Source organism: Zootoca vivipara, chromosome 14 (assembly GCF_963506605.1).
Source record: "Zootoca vivipara chromosome 14, rZooViv1.1, whole genome shotgun sequence".
In the NCBI taxonomy this organism is placed as follows: domain Eukaryota; kingdom Metazoa; phylum Chordata; class Lepidosauria; order Squamata; family Lacertidae; genus Zootoca; species Zootoca vivipara.
Window position 1 is genome coordinate 40,216,793 of NC_083289.1, and position 15,896 is coordinate 40,232,688.

General features: G+C 39.9%; 1 protein-coding gene across 2 annotated transcripts in view; it reads right to left on the reverse strand.

The window, feature by feature from the left end:
* SMG1 (SMG1 nonsense mediated mRNA decay associated PI3K related kinase) overlaps nucleotides 1-15,896 on the reverse strand; it is a 72,120-nt gene that overhangs the window by 41,692 nt on the left and 14,532 nt on the right. For both annotated transcript variants that reach the window (XM_060282549.1, XM_035130581.2), the window contains exons 5-17: nucleotides 14,784-14,842; nucleotides 13,305-13,518; nucleotides 12,194-12,319; nucleotides 12,032-12,104; nucleotides 8,924-9,021; nucleotides 8,273-8,446; nucleotides 7,459-7,683; nucleotides 5,903-6,004; nucleotides 4,126-4,395; nucleotides 3,077-3,207; nucleotides 2,336-2,497; nucleotides 1,066-1,184; nucleotides 65-152 (exon numbers count right to left, since the gene is read on the reverse strand). In XM_060282549.1, the coding sequence (XP_060138532.1) occupies nucleotides 65-152; nucleotides 1,066-1,184; nucleotides 2,336-2,497; nucleotides 3,077-3,207; nucleotides 4,126-4,395; nucleotides 5,903-6,004; nucleotides 7,459-7,683; nucleotides 8,273-8,446; nucleotides 8,924-9,021; nucleotides 12,032-12,104; nucleotides 12,194-12,319; nucleotides 13,305-13,518; nucleotides 14,784-14,842 (1,841 nt within the window). The remainder of the gene's footprint in view (nucleotides 1-64; nucleotides 153-1,065; nucleotides 1,185-2,335; nucleotides 2,498-3,076; nucleotides 3,208-4,125; nucleotides 4,396-5,902; nucleotides 6,005-7,458; nucleotides 7,684-8,272; nucleotides 8,447-8,923; nucleotides 9,022-12,031; nucleotides 12,105-12,193; nucleotides 12,320-13,304; nucleotides 13,519-14,783; nucleotides 14,843-15,896) is intronic.

The window sequence follows — 15,896 nt, forward strand, 5'->3', positions numbered from 1 at the left end:
CAATAAGAACTGCATACAAATTTGAACATTATTATTTGTCCTGGAAACAAAATTAACAACGTACCTCTGCAACAGATCATCTGGTAGAGAAGGTGACAAAGCATGGAGGCTGCTGCATGCCTGAAGACAAATATTAACATCTTCCAGAAGAGCTATGTATTGGGTAAAAAGGAGACAGTATTAATTTTTTTTATCATGTAACTTAGGCTATCACTGTATTTAATTCACACGATCTCTAACATCAATTTTATTTTATTTGCTTTTATAAAAAATCAAGATCAAATATTATGTCACTCCCTGTCCTTAATTTCACACACCAATGCTAATAGAATTTTCAGTACAGGCCCATTACACCAGGAGCTATAAAAGCCACTGAAAAATAAAAGTAACGATGTGCATCGTTAACATAATTTTGTTCCAGAGTGTGAGTCATGTAGTGTCACCCATGCTGACATTTTCCCATGCTGACATTTTCTTCTTTGAATTTATATCCATGCCATGTCACAAACAGCTTCTGCAATGAAGTGAAGTTTGTTGTGCAGTTCGAAGGAGAGTGTACAGTTAAAAAAAAGCATCATGACCCCTTAGGCTCATGACACGAGTTCTGTAGTTCACTGGATTTTTTATTCCCCTTTTCTCCATGTAGAAATTTAATTGCTCTACGTACAACACAATAATCCAATGTACTGTAGGATTACTTATCCTTTTAGAGCCATGTGAAGCATCAAGTTCTCACTACCATACACAGTCAATTCTACAACTTGGGTCACTTCATGTGAGGGCATTTAACTAACCAAGACTCCTGTGTGGCACCCTAAAAACTTAACAAAAGCACTGAAGCATAATAAAATGTATTAGCCTTTAAGGTGGCAGACAGATGTCTTTACTGGTTTTGTTGAAACAGACTAAGATGGCTACACTTCCAGAATTTGTCATTTAGCAGATGAATTTTAGGCTGGACTGGAAAAATGGTTGACTATGTGTTTAGCCAAAGCATGAACAACACAATTGGAAGGAATTGACTTTACCCATTTCTTATGCTAAGCAGAATAATAAACCACTTACTATTTGCCAGAAGTCCCTTGCAGAACTTATGAAAAGATGGGAGGGCAAACAACGGTGCATATGTCTCTGATTTTTTCATTAGGACAGCCACTTCCAAAGCCCATGTCATTAGTAGTTTCCTAGAAATACATTATACAGCAGTTACTCTAGATAATTACAAATTAACATTTCTAATTCTATTGGGCTTGATCTAGGTTTGTCATGAAAGGAGTTCTGCTCCCACTGGAGGGGGAGGAGATTTTCACATTTTCTTCCTTCCTCCCCACCCTCGGTACCCCTCTATGTTCAATTGCAATACCCTCCCCCTAACAGCATGTGAGGTGGCAGAGCTACAAAGGGAAAGAGGAACCTCTCCCTACCCACTTCTGCTGGATCTCAGTCCATTCCATAAATTGAAGGGGTCTATATGTTTATGGAAGGACAAGTCTGGATCCAACTCTAAGATGACACACAGAACACAAGGTTTGAGTGACCTGGCACATAAATATCAGACATATCCACTTCAATAGTAATGCAAGAAACTTTTATCTAATTTTATCACTGGAGAACTGAGTAGAATGCATATTACTTACACATTAAAAAGGTAAAGGGACCCCTGACCATTAGGTCCAGTCGTGACCGACTCTGGGGTTGCGCGCTCATCTCGCATTACTGGCCGAGGGAGCCGGCGTATAGCTTCCAGGTCATGTGGCCAGCATGACAAAGCCGCTTCTGGCAAACCAGAGCAGCACATGGAAACGCCGTTTTGACGTGCTTTCGAACTGCTAGGTTGGCAGGAGCTGGGACCAAGCAACAGGAGCTCACCCCGTCACAGGGATTCGAACTGCCGACCTTCTGATCAGCAAGCCCTAGGCTCAGTGGTTTAACCACAGCGCCACCTGGGTCCCTTACACATTAGTATACTGCTAAATCATATAAACTTCTAAAAGTGGTTTACATAAAATATGAACACATACTAGGGAGTAAGCTCCACTGAAGACATCTGGACTTGCTTCTGAGTAAACAGGCATAGAGTAAAACTGCCTATGTGGACTGTACTAGACAAAATTGACTGTTTTAGAGTTGCTTTGAGTAGTTAGGCATATAACTTTTTTTTTTTAAAAGAAACTGCTTTCTGGCAAGGCATAACTAATTCCACAAACTGTTATGAGAAACATAAATGCATCAAGTTCCCTAATTTTTATGTATAAATATACTGCTGATGTTTAATTAGTACCAATCATTCTGTCAGAGACACATCTTCTTTGGGCAGGGAGAAAGCACTAGTTACCTGGTATCATGCGTAAGGTTATCCTTCTTAAGTAAAAGTCCCAGGAGATTTAGTATTATGGAGAAATGTTTCTTTGTAGCTGTAGTTACAGTGCTAATAACAGCCCCATCAAATAAGGAAGGAGATGAAGAGCTGAGGCTGCTAGATATGAAATGGTCATGCCTGGAGATCAACACAAAGTTAAATGTTTACTATTTGGTGACCACACACAGGGTTAAAGTCACATGTTGCTGCAGCTCCATAATGTTAAAAAAAACCCACCCCACTGCCTCCTAGAATCGCTTCTCATTCAGACTTCCCATCTTGCCAATCTAGGGTTCTCTTGCAACTAGAAAAAGTTTTTAGTCCCAGTAACCAATCCTCTCACTTCTCTTTCTCTCTTAAATAGACTCACTAGGAACACTCCATACTGCCCATTCTACTCTCCTAGCTTTCTGATTTTTTAAAGCATTTTAAGAAATTATCTCAGCCAAGAGCAAAGGTTTCACTATCACTCATGAAAAGAAAAGTACAATACAACAGGCATCTTCTAACGCAGCCACCATTATCTGACTGTGGTTTGTGAAGGGGCGCCCATTAAAAAGAATGGAGATCGTACAATAACACCTATTATGTTGTACACAGTACACTGATAAGGTATTAACAATACCTTCCATTGTTCAGCTAAAACAACCAAGTGCAATTGGTCCCTGAACTGATCACTATTTTATCATTTACATTATGGAATGAATGCCTTCACACCTGGTGCAATGGGAATAGAGGGTGTAGAGCACTGCATACTGGACTGCAGGAAAGTGAACTGCTATGTCACCATGCACAACCATCAAATTCTTGCTCAGCAATGCAAACACCGTTGGAGATAGAGCCCACATCTGCCAAAGCAAGCAATAGTAAAGAACAAAGTATTTATGAAAATTACATTGCTGTCAGTCCTATATTCATTCAGCATTGTTGTTGTTGTTGTTGTTTTTTTAAAAAAGCATGACTATGTCTTCTCAAAACTGCTACCTAATCACAAAACTAGTAGTAAACTAACAGCTAAGCAATAAAGTTTTCTTGTAAAGTGTGATACAAGGACAAAACGGGATGGGACAGGAGATTGTGGACATTTTCTACAACTGAAATGACCATAAAGTGATCTTAAATTGTTTTATTCAGAAAAGAGCAAAGTGACTTCAGCTAGTGTTTGAACTCTCTCTTCATATGCGGCAGCATTGAGAGGGAAAACAGACAATTGTGTGTTCCTGTGTACTTACATACGACCCTGTGTTGCAGCTAATAAAGCAAAGATAATGCCTACTTAATTAGTTAAAGTGACCATGGGGAACCTCTGGCCCTCCTGATGATGCTGAAATAAAACTCCCATAGTCCCTGACCACTGGACATGATTGTTGGGGCTGATGGAAGTTGCAGTTCAGCAGCATCTGGATGGGCTAAGGCAGGCAACCCCAAACTGCGGCCCTCCAGATGTTTTGGCCTACAACTCCCATGATCCCTAGCCATCAGGACCAGTGGCCGGAGAAGATGGGAACTGTAGTCCAAAACATCTGGAGGGCCGAAGTTTGGGGATGCCTGGGCTAAGGTTTCCTACAGCAGAGTTAACTTGATTGTTAAACCATTCTAACCCAGGAAGGATTTCCCCACCCAAGTAAAAATGTGTGGTTGTCCTTCAATGTAGCACAGTGAATGACATGACAATATATACTATACCAGATTTTAAATTTAAAACAGCCACTAAGATGTAAGCACTTATAATTGCCATTCACATTTATACTGTAGAACATACTCACTCCAATCAATGAGTTTTTTGCATTTCCTATTGTAGTCAGAGCACTAAGGTCGAATATAACAACAAATTTTGCATTCGCTACATCAAAAATATGGTTCTTGAAAGCATCATGTTGAATTTCAGAACAAGCCTCTGGAAGCTGCAGACTGCAAAGAAGACTGTTCAAGGCACATGCCATTTCCCCAAGAATCAACCTGTAGGCTGTTTCCAAAACCGGAATGTTCTTTAAGCTTAGTACTGCTTGATACACTGCATGTGCTGCTGCAACCACCTTGAGAAACAAGAGAAATTCAGCATGTCACAAAGGTTTGGAGCTGCATATTACACATTTTCTGTAGCTTGTCCACTCTTCACAATCATTAACACAGTTGAAGGTAAGTACGTATGGTACTGGTATAAAATAAATCTGGCAATTTAGTCTGTTCTTAAACTTTATTTTACTTGCCTCTAATTTTATGATAGTTGATTGTTTTTACTGTACTGCTCTTTGCGGCATGTTTTAATTTTTATCCATGTCTACTGTATGCTGCTCTTGGCATCAGCATGGATGAAGAGTAGTTTAGCAGTGTTTTTTAAACAACAAAAATAGTAATAAACAAAATATGTTTCCTTAGAACAACCACAATTACTATAATCAAAGCTGAAAGAGTCTTTGTTATTGGAAGTGAATGCCCACACTTGCAGTTTCAACATGCTCTGCCGAAAGGCATAAAGAGAACATCCAGTTAACTCAGAGCAGGCCCCCTGAAGCAAGTGGACTTAAGTTCATTGATTTCAGTGTGTCTACTCTGTGTATAGCTAAAGTTGGATATCACCCTTACATAAAACCCTTGATAAGCAATCATGGATGGAAATATTTATTTATTCAACTCATAAAATTTATACACAGCTTGTTAAAAAAAAACCTCAAAGTGGTTTACAAAAAATTAAAACAGTGAAATCAAGAAAAAAAATCACAACTATACTTTAAAACATACAAAAGTTAAAGTACTAAAACATTATTTATTTATTTCATAAAATTTGTTCATGGTTTATACGGGACTGATTCATAGCCTCATTAATGAGAAGGCTCACCAACTGCCTATGGACCACGGCAAGAGTGTCAATTATGGGATGTATCCAATTTTACGCAAAAAGGCAGACAGTCTTTTTGATCACCTCTTCCACGCCGCAACGCATCACCACCCTCACCCCAAAAAGCCTCTGCAGAGTGTCAGGGGAGATCTATCAAATGATGCAAGCTGTGTGTTATAGAGATGCAGAGGGAGGGGATGAGTAGTGTCATTCATATCTAGCACAGAAACAACCAAATAAAATCAAGACCAAGCAAAAATGTTTTCCATCCTCCTAAAAATAAAAGAAGTTGTTTCGCCAAAGCGTGCTCCAAGCATATTGTAGCCTTTGTACAAAACTCCTGTAAGAGCCTTGTCAAGTACAACAGCTCAATATGCCAAACATGCTCTAGAGCTGCTTCATTTCCCATTCTCTTAGCACTTGGTTTCTTAAGTCCACTCCTGTTTCTAGGCACAACAGCCTCCAGAGATTGAGCAACAGCCACAGTTATGCTTTGTCAATTCAAGCAGCACTGCAAACCAATTGGGCATGATGCATGAATTTAGCTACTAACCATGCAGAACAGCTTACTCACACTGGTCAGCTGTAAAATTAAAGGGCATGTACATATGTGCTTTCTTTTAATTTAGAAATTAACATCAAAATGCAAAATCTAAAAGTGCATCTAAACAATTGTGGCATGAAGGTAACCATTTATTGCTTACCTCTTTTTCCTTATGGTAGCGGAGTACAAGCAATTTTGATTCCGGTATAAACAATTTCTCTATAAATGATGATGGAAGTTTTGTATTTATTTGTTCAACAATCTAGACAGAGAAGAAGACTTGGCATTACACTTTTACTTCTCAAATCTTCACTTTAAGTCAAATATATATTTTGAAAAACATTGATAGCTTGCTGAGATGTTTAGCCAATGGCAATTTAAGATTTCTTCTTTCCACTGGCAACTAAGAAAGGTACACAGGGTATTTATTGTGAAGGTGGTTTCTCTCTTGGGGTGAACAAGGCATCCAAAAGCAAATGTCTTAAATCCTCCCTCCACCAAGGAGAAGCAAGGAATCATACTAAGCTTTAGTATCTGGTCTGCCCAGGGTGCCACAACTATGACAGACAACAGAAATCTGAGGCATACCAGAAGTGCAGCTTATGAGACCAGAAAAATTCAGACAGGAAACAAACAGATTCCCAAAGGCACCTACCTATCCCCTAAAGAGCCATGGACAAAAGCTTAGTCACATGATTCCTTGCCTATCAGGAGGATTTAAGCCATTCGTTAATCAATGCCACCTGGTTAGGTAAAGGATATGGAATGATATAATCCCACAATCGCTGCTAGCACCAGAGCCAATATTTAGAACAAGCATCAACATTTTGACAGGCAGAAATTGTAAGCTTTTAAAAATACAGCAGTACCTCGGTTTAAGTACACAATTGGTTCCAGAAGTCTGTACTTAACCTGAAGCGTACTTAACCCGAAGCGAACTTTCCTATTGATAGTAATGGAAAGTGGATTAATCCGTTCCAGACGGGTCTGCGGAGTACTTACAACTGAAAGTACTCAAACTGAAGCGTACTTAAACCAAGGTATGACTGTACAGACATTAAGAAGTGATCCCATAATTTACAAAGTACTTAAATCCTTAAAATGCTATTAAACCCTTCCTATCGTTCCAAACCCGGGACGCCTAGGGCTTGCCGATCAGAAGGTCAGCGGTTTGAATCCCTGCAATGGGGTGAGTTCCCGTTGCTCGGTCCCAGCTCCTGCCAACCTAGCAGTTCGAAAGCACGTCAAAGTGCAAGTAGATAAATAGGTACTGCTCTGGTAGGAAGGTAAATGGAGTTTCCGTGCGCTTCTCTGGTTTCTGTGTTCCGTTGCGCCAGAAGCGACTTAGTCATGCTGGCCACAAGCCGGAAAAACTGTCTGCGGACAAACACCGGTTCCCTTGGCCAGTAAAGTGAGATGAGCACTGCAACCCCAGAGTCGTCCATGACTGGACTTAACAGTCAGGGGTCCCTTTACCTTTACCCATCCCTCCAAACAACTCTATTAGGTAAATCACCTTTCTCCTCATTTAAAGATGGAGAGGTGGGACTGGAAAAGCAGTGATTTGCTCAAGACCATAAACATTTTCTAGAAACCAAAATCAAGCTAGAGAATGGTCTCCCTGACCACTCTGTTCAATCACTCATAATCTTAAATTGTCAAATGAACGAACAAAAACCAACAATTAAAGTGAGATATTATGAGAACTGTATGTACCAGCATCAGTAAGTTCAACACCGAGATGATGTAATCAGTACCACAAGTCTGACAATTTTCCAGCTGATCTAATCCATAAGTGATGACCATGTCACAGTGTATAGTCATACTGGGATCCAGACTACCAAGCAGGACACCGACACACTCATTGGCAGCTGTCAATACAGCCTCAGAAAAGAAGACTTGGTTTGCTGCTGTCACACACCTCATTACTCTGTACAAAACCTGAAAACAGAGGGGAAAAGATATACAATTAACTGAAAGGTGAGTGCTGTCCTGTTCCTCTGAGGCTAAAATTGCACAACCATCTGGAGTCATTCCAGTCACACGCTTTCACCAGAAAATACTAATAACCACTACTGCACATCAAAATGGAAAATGATTTTAAAGTCTGGTGGCATAAGAACAGACAGCACACAGGGCACAATGCAAAAGTCAAGCACAACTGCATCTTCCAGAGGTTTGAACAGAAAATATATAAGCACATCCTCATCCTATAAACAGGGCTTGAAGACGGTTAATTTTGGCTGGAATGTGTCCCACAGAGGTATTCTGCATAGGTCCTTTTCTGCTGATTGAAACTAAGTCTGGAACAGTGAGTTTTAATCCAGTGACATTTGATGCTCTGGAATTACACATCTGTGGTGCAGGCATGTTTCCAACAGAAAGGTTGGAGGGAGCACCCAGTATGTCAACTGATGAGTGACAACAATTAAGGAGAAGAGGCAACAAGCTTATCAGATTCCTATTCAATTTGGGGCTCACTGCCACAAAGGGTTTTTAGGTATGCAACATGAAAGACAGGAAGCCTTACATCAGTTACGTATGCTTCAGTAATTGGTGGCCCTCTAATGGGACTGAATCGTTCTCCAATACTCCTCACCACGGTACTGAAAACTCGAAGTAGTGCTGCCAGTTTGGGCAGTGAAACACTCGGAGGAGGAATATCTTCATCTACCGATTCTCCAGAAGCCACATGGCCAAGGTCCTACATGAAGAAATGTAGTTAGCATATACCCAATGCAAATTCACAACTGCAAGCTTTGTGTATTCTAACCCCACAGTGCAAGATACTGTATCTCTATGCTAACATAAGCATATTCCAGAAGGTACAGTTAGTGCAGAATTTGGCAGCTATGATGCTTAGCTGTTAAATCTTAAGACCTTCAAAAATGGCCTTGCTTCTACTATCTTTGGTCAGCTGTCTGATGATTTTTTGGAAGTAGGCCTTCACTATGGTAGCACCAACCCTTTATAACACCATCTCTTGCAATATAGGACACCCCGAAAATGAGCTTTGAGTGAAAACTGAAGATCATATATTCAAATAGGTTTCCTCTGACCCTTACAATGCTTTTAAAGTGTGCCGATCTATTTTGCCTATTGTTTATATGCAAGGGAAGACACAACAATACCCAATATCCTGTTCCCTTTTAAACACTTATCAAGACCAACAGTTTATTACCTCAGCATACGCTTCCATATCCTCTAGAAACTGACCAAGAAGTGTGGTAGAAAATGCAAGGTCAGCTACCCAAAATGGTTCGAGGCTCTGTAACCACCCTGTACAAAGTGCCAAACCAATAAAAACAAAGTTATGATCAAAAGTACACTTGGTTTACTCAGAAACAAAGTCACCTAAAATTGAAGTATACCCACAACAAACCACCAGCTCTAATAAATACTACACAGTGGTAATTTTATAACATCAGTTACATTTATCAGGAAAATCAAAATAGAGCATGATGACACATTTAGAAGAATGCATAAGCCAGGCATAGTCAACAGAGAACATTTGTGGCCAAATTCTGCCTAATGAAAGCCACACCCATACCATAAATTCATAAAGCATATTGCTTTTCCCAAAAGAATCCTGTGAACTATAGTTCTTTTAAAATGCTAATAATTGTAGCTCTGTGATGGATAAACTTAAGGTTCCCGGGATTCCTTGGGCAAAGCCACATGCTTTAAAGCAGGCATCCCCAAACTGTGGCCCTCCAGATGTTTTGGCCTACAACGCCCACGATCCCTAGCTAACAGGACCAGTGGTCAGGGCTGATGGGAATTGTAGTCCAAAACATCTGGAGGGCCAAAGTTTGGGTGTGCCTGCTTTAAAGCCATGGTGTGGATGTGACTCAATACTGAGAAATTAAATAAAATATCTTTCATTTCATAATTAAAAGCAACTTTACAGAATTGAATGAGGTTGCCAGGTAACTACATTCTGAAAGAAAGGACATTTTGTAGCAGGGTGTCAGGGACAAGCAAGAGTCTGAGGGGTGGGCAGAGGAGGCGGGGTAGGGTGGGGACAGGAAGATGATCCAGGGGAAGTAAGCCAACCATTTGTAGGGGGGGGGGAGGAGCCAGGAGAAGGAGGGAGAGAAAGTCCAGGCAGACAGAGACAAGAGGAGAAGAGGAGGGGAAAGAGTTGCAGGAAGGTGCACAGGTGGAAGCGACAGTCCCAGAGAGCGCTGGGCTGTTAGAATCTCCTCTGTCCCCTCTGCCACTGTCTCCAAGGTCAAGGAGGGGCTTACACCTTAGAAGCTCGTGCAATCAAGTGCTTTGCCAATAAAAAACTAAACTTTCAAACACTTTGTCTTCATTGGGGCTGGGTATGCTCGGGACACGGGGCATCTGCAATAAGGGACACAACACTGAATAAATTCAGGGCTATCGGATTAATGAAGGAAGGCTTTATCAGAATCCAGCATTCCATTAAAAAAGAAAGAGCCTACTGAGGGAGCTGCACAATTACTGACACATTGCAACTTCATGGTATTTTATGGGGTGGGGTGCATACTACTAAAAAATAGGAAAAGATCGGCCACTACTTCAGAGAGCTCTCCACAAAACTACATCCTCAATGAAATGAACAACAACAAAAAAGCAAAATAGTTGCAACATGAATATGTCTTATATATGAAATGCGGGTGGGAGAGAGGACAGGAAGCTTTCTCATATGCAATTGGGGGAGGACGGCAACACTTGCAATATGAAATGCTCCTGGACAGGGTTCCAGCCACCTATGCCATTTTCCAGGATACTCCATTCCATTACTTCTGCAAACTTTGAATTCCTCTGAGCCTACAGGTATCTCCCTCTTGTATGTGAATGCCACCATTTGGTAACAATCCAAGCTTGTTCATTGTTAACGTATTTGCAAGAAATGGGAATGTGCAAAAGAACACCTTATTAACTCTGCCCTTGCCCCAAGTTCAGTTATTGGTCCTTGTATAGGTATGAATTAAACCAAGTTACAATTTTGATAGAAAGCCAGCTTTAGACCTCTGGGAAAATCAGATCATCTTCCCATGGTATGATGCCACTATTTTATTTTATTTTATTTTATTTTATTATTATATTTTTCAAAAAGTTGATTCTGATAAAAATGTTCAACTTTAGGAAAGCCAGACATTCCTTTTAACACTGGGGCTCCCAATGTCGTGCCCCTGAGGAGCTCTCTTAGTGCACACAAAACCATGCTCACCATATACACGTTGCACCCTTCATCAAGAAGTGGGGAGAGTAGTTACCTTTCCTGCTTTGAAAAGCATACAGAGCTGAAGGAGGAAGTTGAAGGAGTGACGCCTTCAACAGCACCTAAAAATGAAAAGAGGAGTGCTATTCTCCCCTACTTCCTCTTTCAGTTTTATGAGCTTTTCAAGGCTCTGATCATGCCCTGAGCAGTTGTACAGAAAGCAGAGTGAAAAAGAGGGCAGAAGCGAAAACTGAATACTCTGGGAAATGGGAAATAAAACCGGGGGGGGGGGGGGGCTTGCCACAAATGTCAGGAGAAAGAGAGAGGAGAAAAGCACACATGCACACATTGACACAATGGATCCAGTAAAGCAGATTCTCTTGAAGTTACACAATTTTTTCACGGGTTCCCCACCACAGATCACTTCCATCTTCCATTAACTAAACTAAAAAAACAACAACAACACAGTTCTGGTGCTTTCCAGCACTGACATGGAACAAAAACATGTATCCTTATTATTTATTATTATTATTATTATTATTATTATTATTATTATTATTATTATTATTATTTACAATAAATCCCTTCAAAACTAGCATTAAATCATAGGTCACCTTGTGGCTTTGTTGTCAATCATGAAGATCCATGAGGATCTGCAGCTCAGATCAATGTTTGTTGTGAAGGCAAGAACCGGATTTATGATTTTTACTGTAAGGTCTGTCACAGTTAAGCTTTAATTTGATGGTGATTTTGTGGTGACCCTGTGTAAAATCATGGTGTGTGTGTGTGTGTGTGTGTGTGTGTGTGTGTGTGTGTCTGCCTGCTGCGGTGAGGAGGAAATGAAGGAGACTGACCAGGGAGTGGAGGGGGCGGGCGGAGAGAAGCAAACAAAGACAGTGATACCAACAGCACTTTCTCAAAATTCCCACAAGCCCAGAGATTCATGTTTTAACTGAATCCCTGTGACTAATACTATTTCCTCATCCCAAAATAAGCAAAGTGAAGTATACACTAGTAATAACACTTCGCCTTCCAGAAGGAAGCCAAGAACATTTATTAAGGTCATCACATGAAATTTTATTTTTTAAGACTTACCAGACACTTGCTGTGTCAGAGAAGGTTTCTGAGTGTGATCAATATGCCACCCAACTAATATGTCAACAGTGTCCTTGGAAAGCAATACAGAAAAATTAATCCACCTGTAGCACATGTGTCAATACCGATCTAAAACCAAGAAAGAGAAGCAAAGGTGCTCACCCTAAAGTTAGTGCTGAAAATGTGAGGGTAACATCGGGACACAAGGAGGATGCACTTGACACATTTACACAGCAATTCTGGTGTATCCACGTTCTCAAGGATAGACTGCAGGCTAGTCATCACGAGCTTCAAGAAAAAAAAGTGCGCACCCAAAAAACCCATATTGAACAAAAACTATTCAGGCTATTAAGAAAACAACCACACTGTTTACAGAAGTGCACTAATAACTACTATTTAAATAATCTATCTTGTCAACAACATGTAGAAATGCATGCTGATGAAGTAGTAGAACTGCTTCTGAGTAGCACTGCTTTGGTTCTTAACCTATGTTGGACACATGCTTTACAGGGGTGGAGAGAGAGGTCTGGATGGACTGGCAAGATGGATACTGGTTCTAATGAACCTCATGCCCACTGAGAGAACACCAAGGGTTGCTCCTACTATTAGATTTTTCCACTCATTTTATATAACCCACTTGCCCCTTCATCTTACCCCAATTCTCAATTTCAGTCTCTACCAATGAATAATTCCTGCCCATCATATCAGTTTTTCTACCACCATTTCCAGACACTAATCAACTCTAGTAATTTTAATTCATGGTTAAACAGAAATGTGGACACCGTGCACCTTTAAGGAGATGCCCTAAGATCAGAAAGTAGTCTCAATAGGCTTGGAGCATTCCACAATTGGTTTAAAATTCTGTTGGCAGGCAGGTTCTAGCAGTGAAAAGTTATGACACTGAGCTAGGAGACCAATCAGTTATAACAGATTACTACAGCACATTTATTTATTTATTTATTTAACAAGATTCATAAGCTGCTTAATCATCAAAACCTGTATTCAATTTACATTAAATATATATTAAAAATAAAATCAACAGTTTTAAAAATATACATTATAAAATGCACATTAAAATATGCATCAAATTTACATTTCAACACTTATGGATTTCAGGTACACAGAAGTTCTGAAACTGTTTATTATGCCCAATATCTAAAATGAAGCTTTAATATACTAATATGCTAGCCTGCTTAAATTTCAGCTTCTTCATTTCAGAAAATGATTCAGTATCTGAAAAGCCAAAATGCTCCAATTTAACTTTTGTTCTTACTTGCATTACAGATGAAAATGCTTTCTTCTCTCCCACAGTCTCCAATGCTTTGTAAGTTGCACACAAATAAAGAAGTTTAACTTCATCTTTAGTGGATGAGCTAAATTTACTAAAAATCCATTTAAAGATCTTCTCTGCTTCATAGCTCAGAGAAGCACAAAGAAGTCCAAGACAGCAAGCTCCCTCCTGTCTGAGTTCTTGAAGCAATTTGCTACTGCATTTATGAAAAAAGAAAAAGTAGTGGTAAGGATTTTCAGACATGAAAAGTAGACATTTAGCAAATGATGACAATAAAGACTTGAATAAATGGCTATGATCTGGTTAGCACTTTCCATTAATGTGGAAACACATGGTTTGCTGTCAATTCCTTCCACTTCCCCTCTCTTTCCATCCAACTCACAGGTGGTAACCTGAAGAGTAAGCATGTTGAAGGCATTTGCAAAAGGGGTGAAATGTCTCCTCTTCCCTTCTGTCCTGTGCTTTCCCCTCATCTATAAGCACAAAGACTCTCTCACACAGAAATCAAAACGTCATTCATACAGATGAACATTCACAATTCCCAAGTATTTCTGTTCACACAAATCTACTTATTCATGGATACCTGCCAGCATATTGGTAGCATATTTCCCGGGGTTGTGGGGTACCAACATACAAGCAAGAATCAGTTAAGGAGCAGGAGCATGGAAAGTTGTCTTCTATGGACTCTATACACTGAAGTGCTGTGTGTGGTTCAATGTGTGGTTCCTTTACCTTCTGCTCTCCCCTATCTCAGCAGGTCAGAAATTCTTGCCACAGTTCCCATTCTAAATCAGCCCAGGAACTACTATGTCTAGCAGGAGCAGTTACTGAGATTCTGCATGTTCCATGGGATTTCACTGGTCTCCATAAGACTCAGCTCTGCCCCTGTTTTGTTTTGCCTGGACCTATCAGCAAATAGATATGCAAATATATACCTGTGACACACACTTCTTAGCTCACTCTGAACCCAACCCGCAATAACTAGGGGTCAATAATGGATAGCATACTCCGCAAAGCAGTCACTGAGGTTTGACCCCAGAGGAAACATGCAATGAAGTACACTTCCTAGAATTCAAGCCAATCTCCAAAGTAAATCAGAGGTGCCATACATCTGCCTCAATACTGGGGCAATACCAAATCCAAATCAATTCTTCTTAATTGCTTCAGGAGTGCTAAGCTTGCATCAATCCTGAACGAATTGTTGATGTCTGTCTTGGCCTCGCAACAGGTTCACAACATAGTATGCTCCCACTGATGTCAAACTAAGAATTCAGTTATTGATTTCCAAAAGTAATCATGAGACATTTGGGCTAGGCTGGTCAAAAGTAAGCAGGATACTGCTTGTTTCCCTTTTATATTAACTGTGCTTTGTCCCTCCTGCAGCAGCTTCCAGGTTGAAGGTGTTACCTGGCTTGCTGGCCACAAATACACTAACTTCAGGAATGCACAAGTCCAACTTACCTTTCATTAAGTACATCATGTATGGCAGTCAAGATATTATCCAGTTGTTTAACAAGCACCTGCAATAGCAAACATATACACATTTTAAAATAATTGCTATTGTAATTTAAATTCAGATTGTTCTGTCATTTGAAAGATAAACGCCACTGCTTGCCGTCCTATTTTTGTCATCCCCCCTCCCCCCAAAGTGCTTCTGTGTATCATTCCTAGTTGTTCGTAGCACTGATGTGCCTGCTTTACTCCGGAAGCTGAGTGCAATAGTGCTTATTCTACAAAGCATACATTAGATACACTAAAAACAACCTTCATGATATCCATGAAGACTGTGATGAAAAATGTGCAGTGCAAGCAGTCATTGTTTCACTTACAGGTCATTTTTAACACCTTCTGTTAATATTAGCAACTGGATGCAACCATGTCCCATTTTTCTTAAGTTTCAGTGCAAGTCTATCTGAACTTATGCACAACACCTCAATAATAATAATAATAATAATAATAATAATAATAATAATAATAATTTTTATTTATTTATACCCCGCCCATCTGGCTGGGTTTCCCCAGCCACTCTGGGCAGCTTCCAACAAAATATTAAAATACAGTAGTCCATCAAACATTAAAAGCTTCCCTAAACAGCTTTAGATATACAAATATAAAACCAAGCTATTGGAAAATAGTCCAAGCAAATTGCATTAACCACAAGATTCGTGGTATATAGTTAAATTTGCTTTGATCAAATATAGCTGCCAGATACAATTATATTACCAATTGTGATGAAACATTGTTAATCAAATCAACAATAGTCAACTGATGGCCCATAATCCAAGTTATTGTGCCACCCCATCCCTTCTGAAATAGATGTTACCCAGGAAGGAAGCCCAATATTTTCTTGCCTTGTCCATACCATTTAGGCTCTCCTCCCTATCTAAGTCACAGAGGATTCTCATTCCACATGGGGTACCTAATAGATCAGAAGCAGCAGCTCATACAGCACTGCCTGCACCAGATGTGTGAGGTGGTTTTTAACTGTCAAGGTTTGCACATGGTCACTAAGAAATAAAAGTTAATTTCTTTTTATATTGGTATGTACTTTATTTCTTATTTCTTGAGATCATC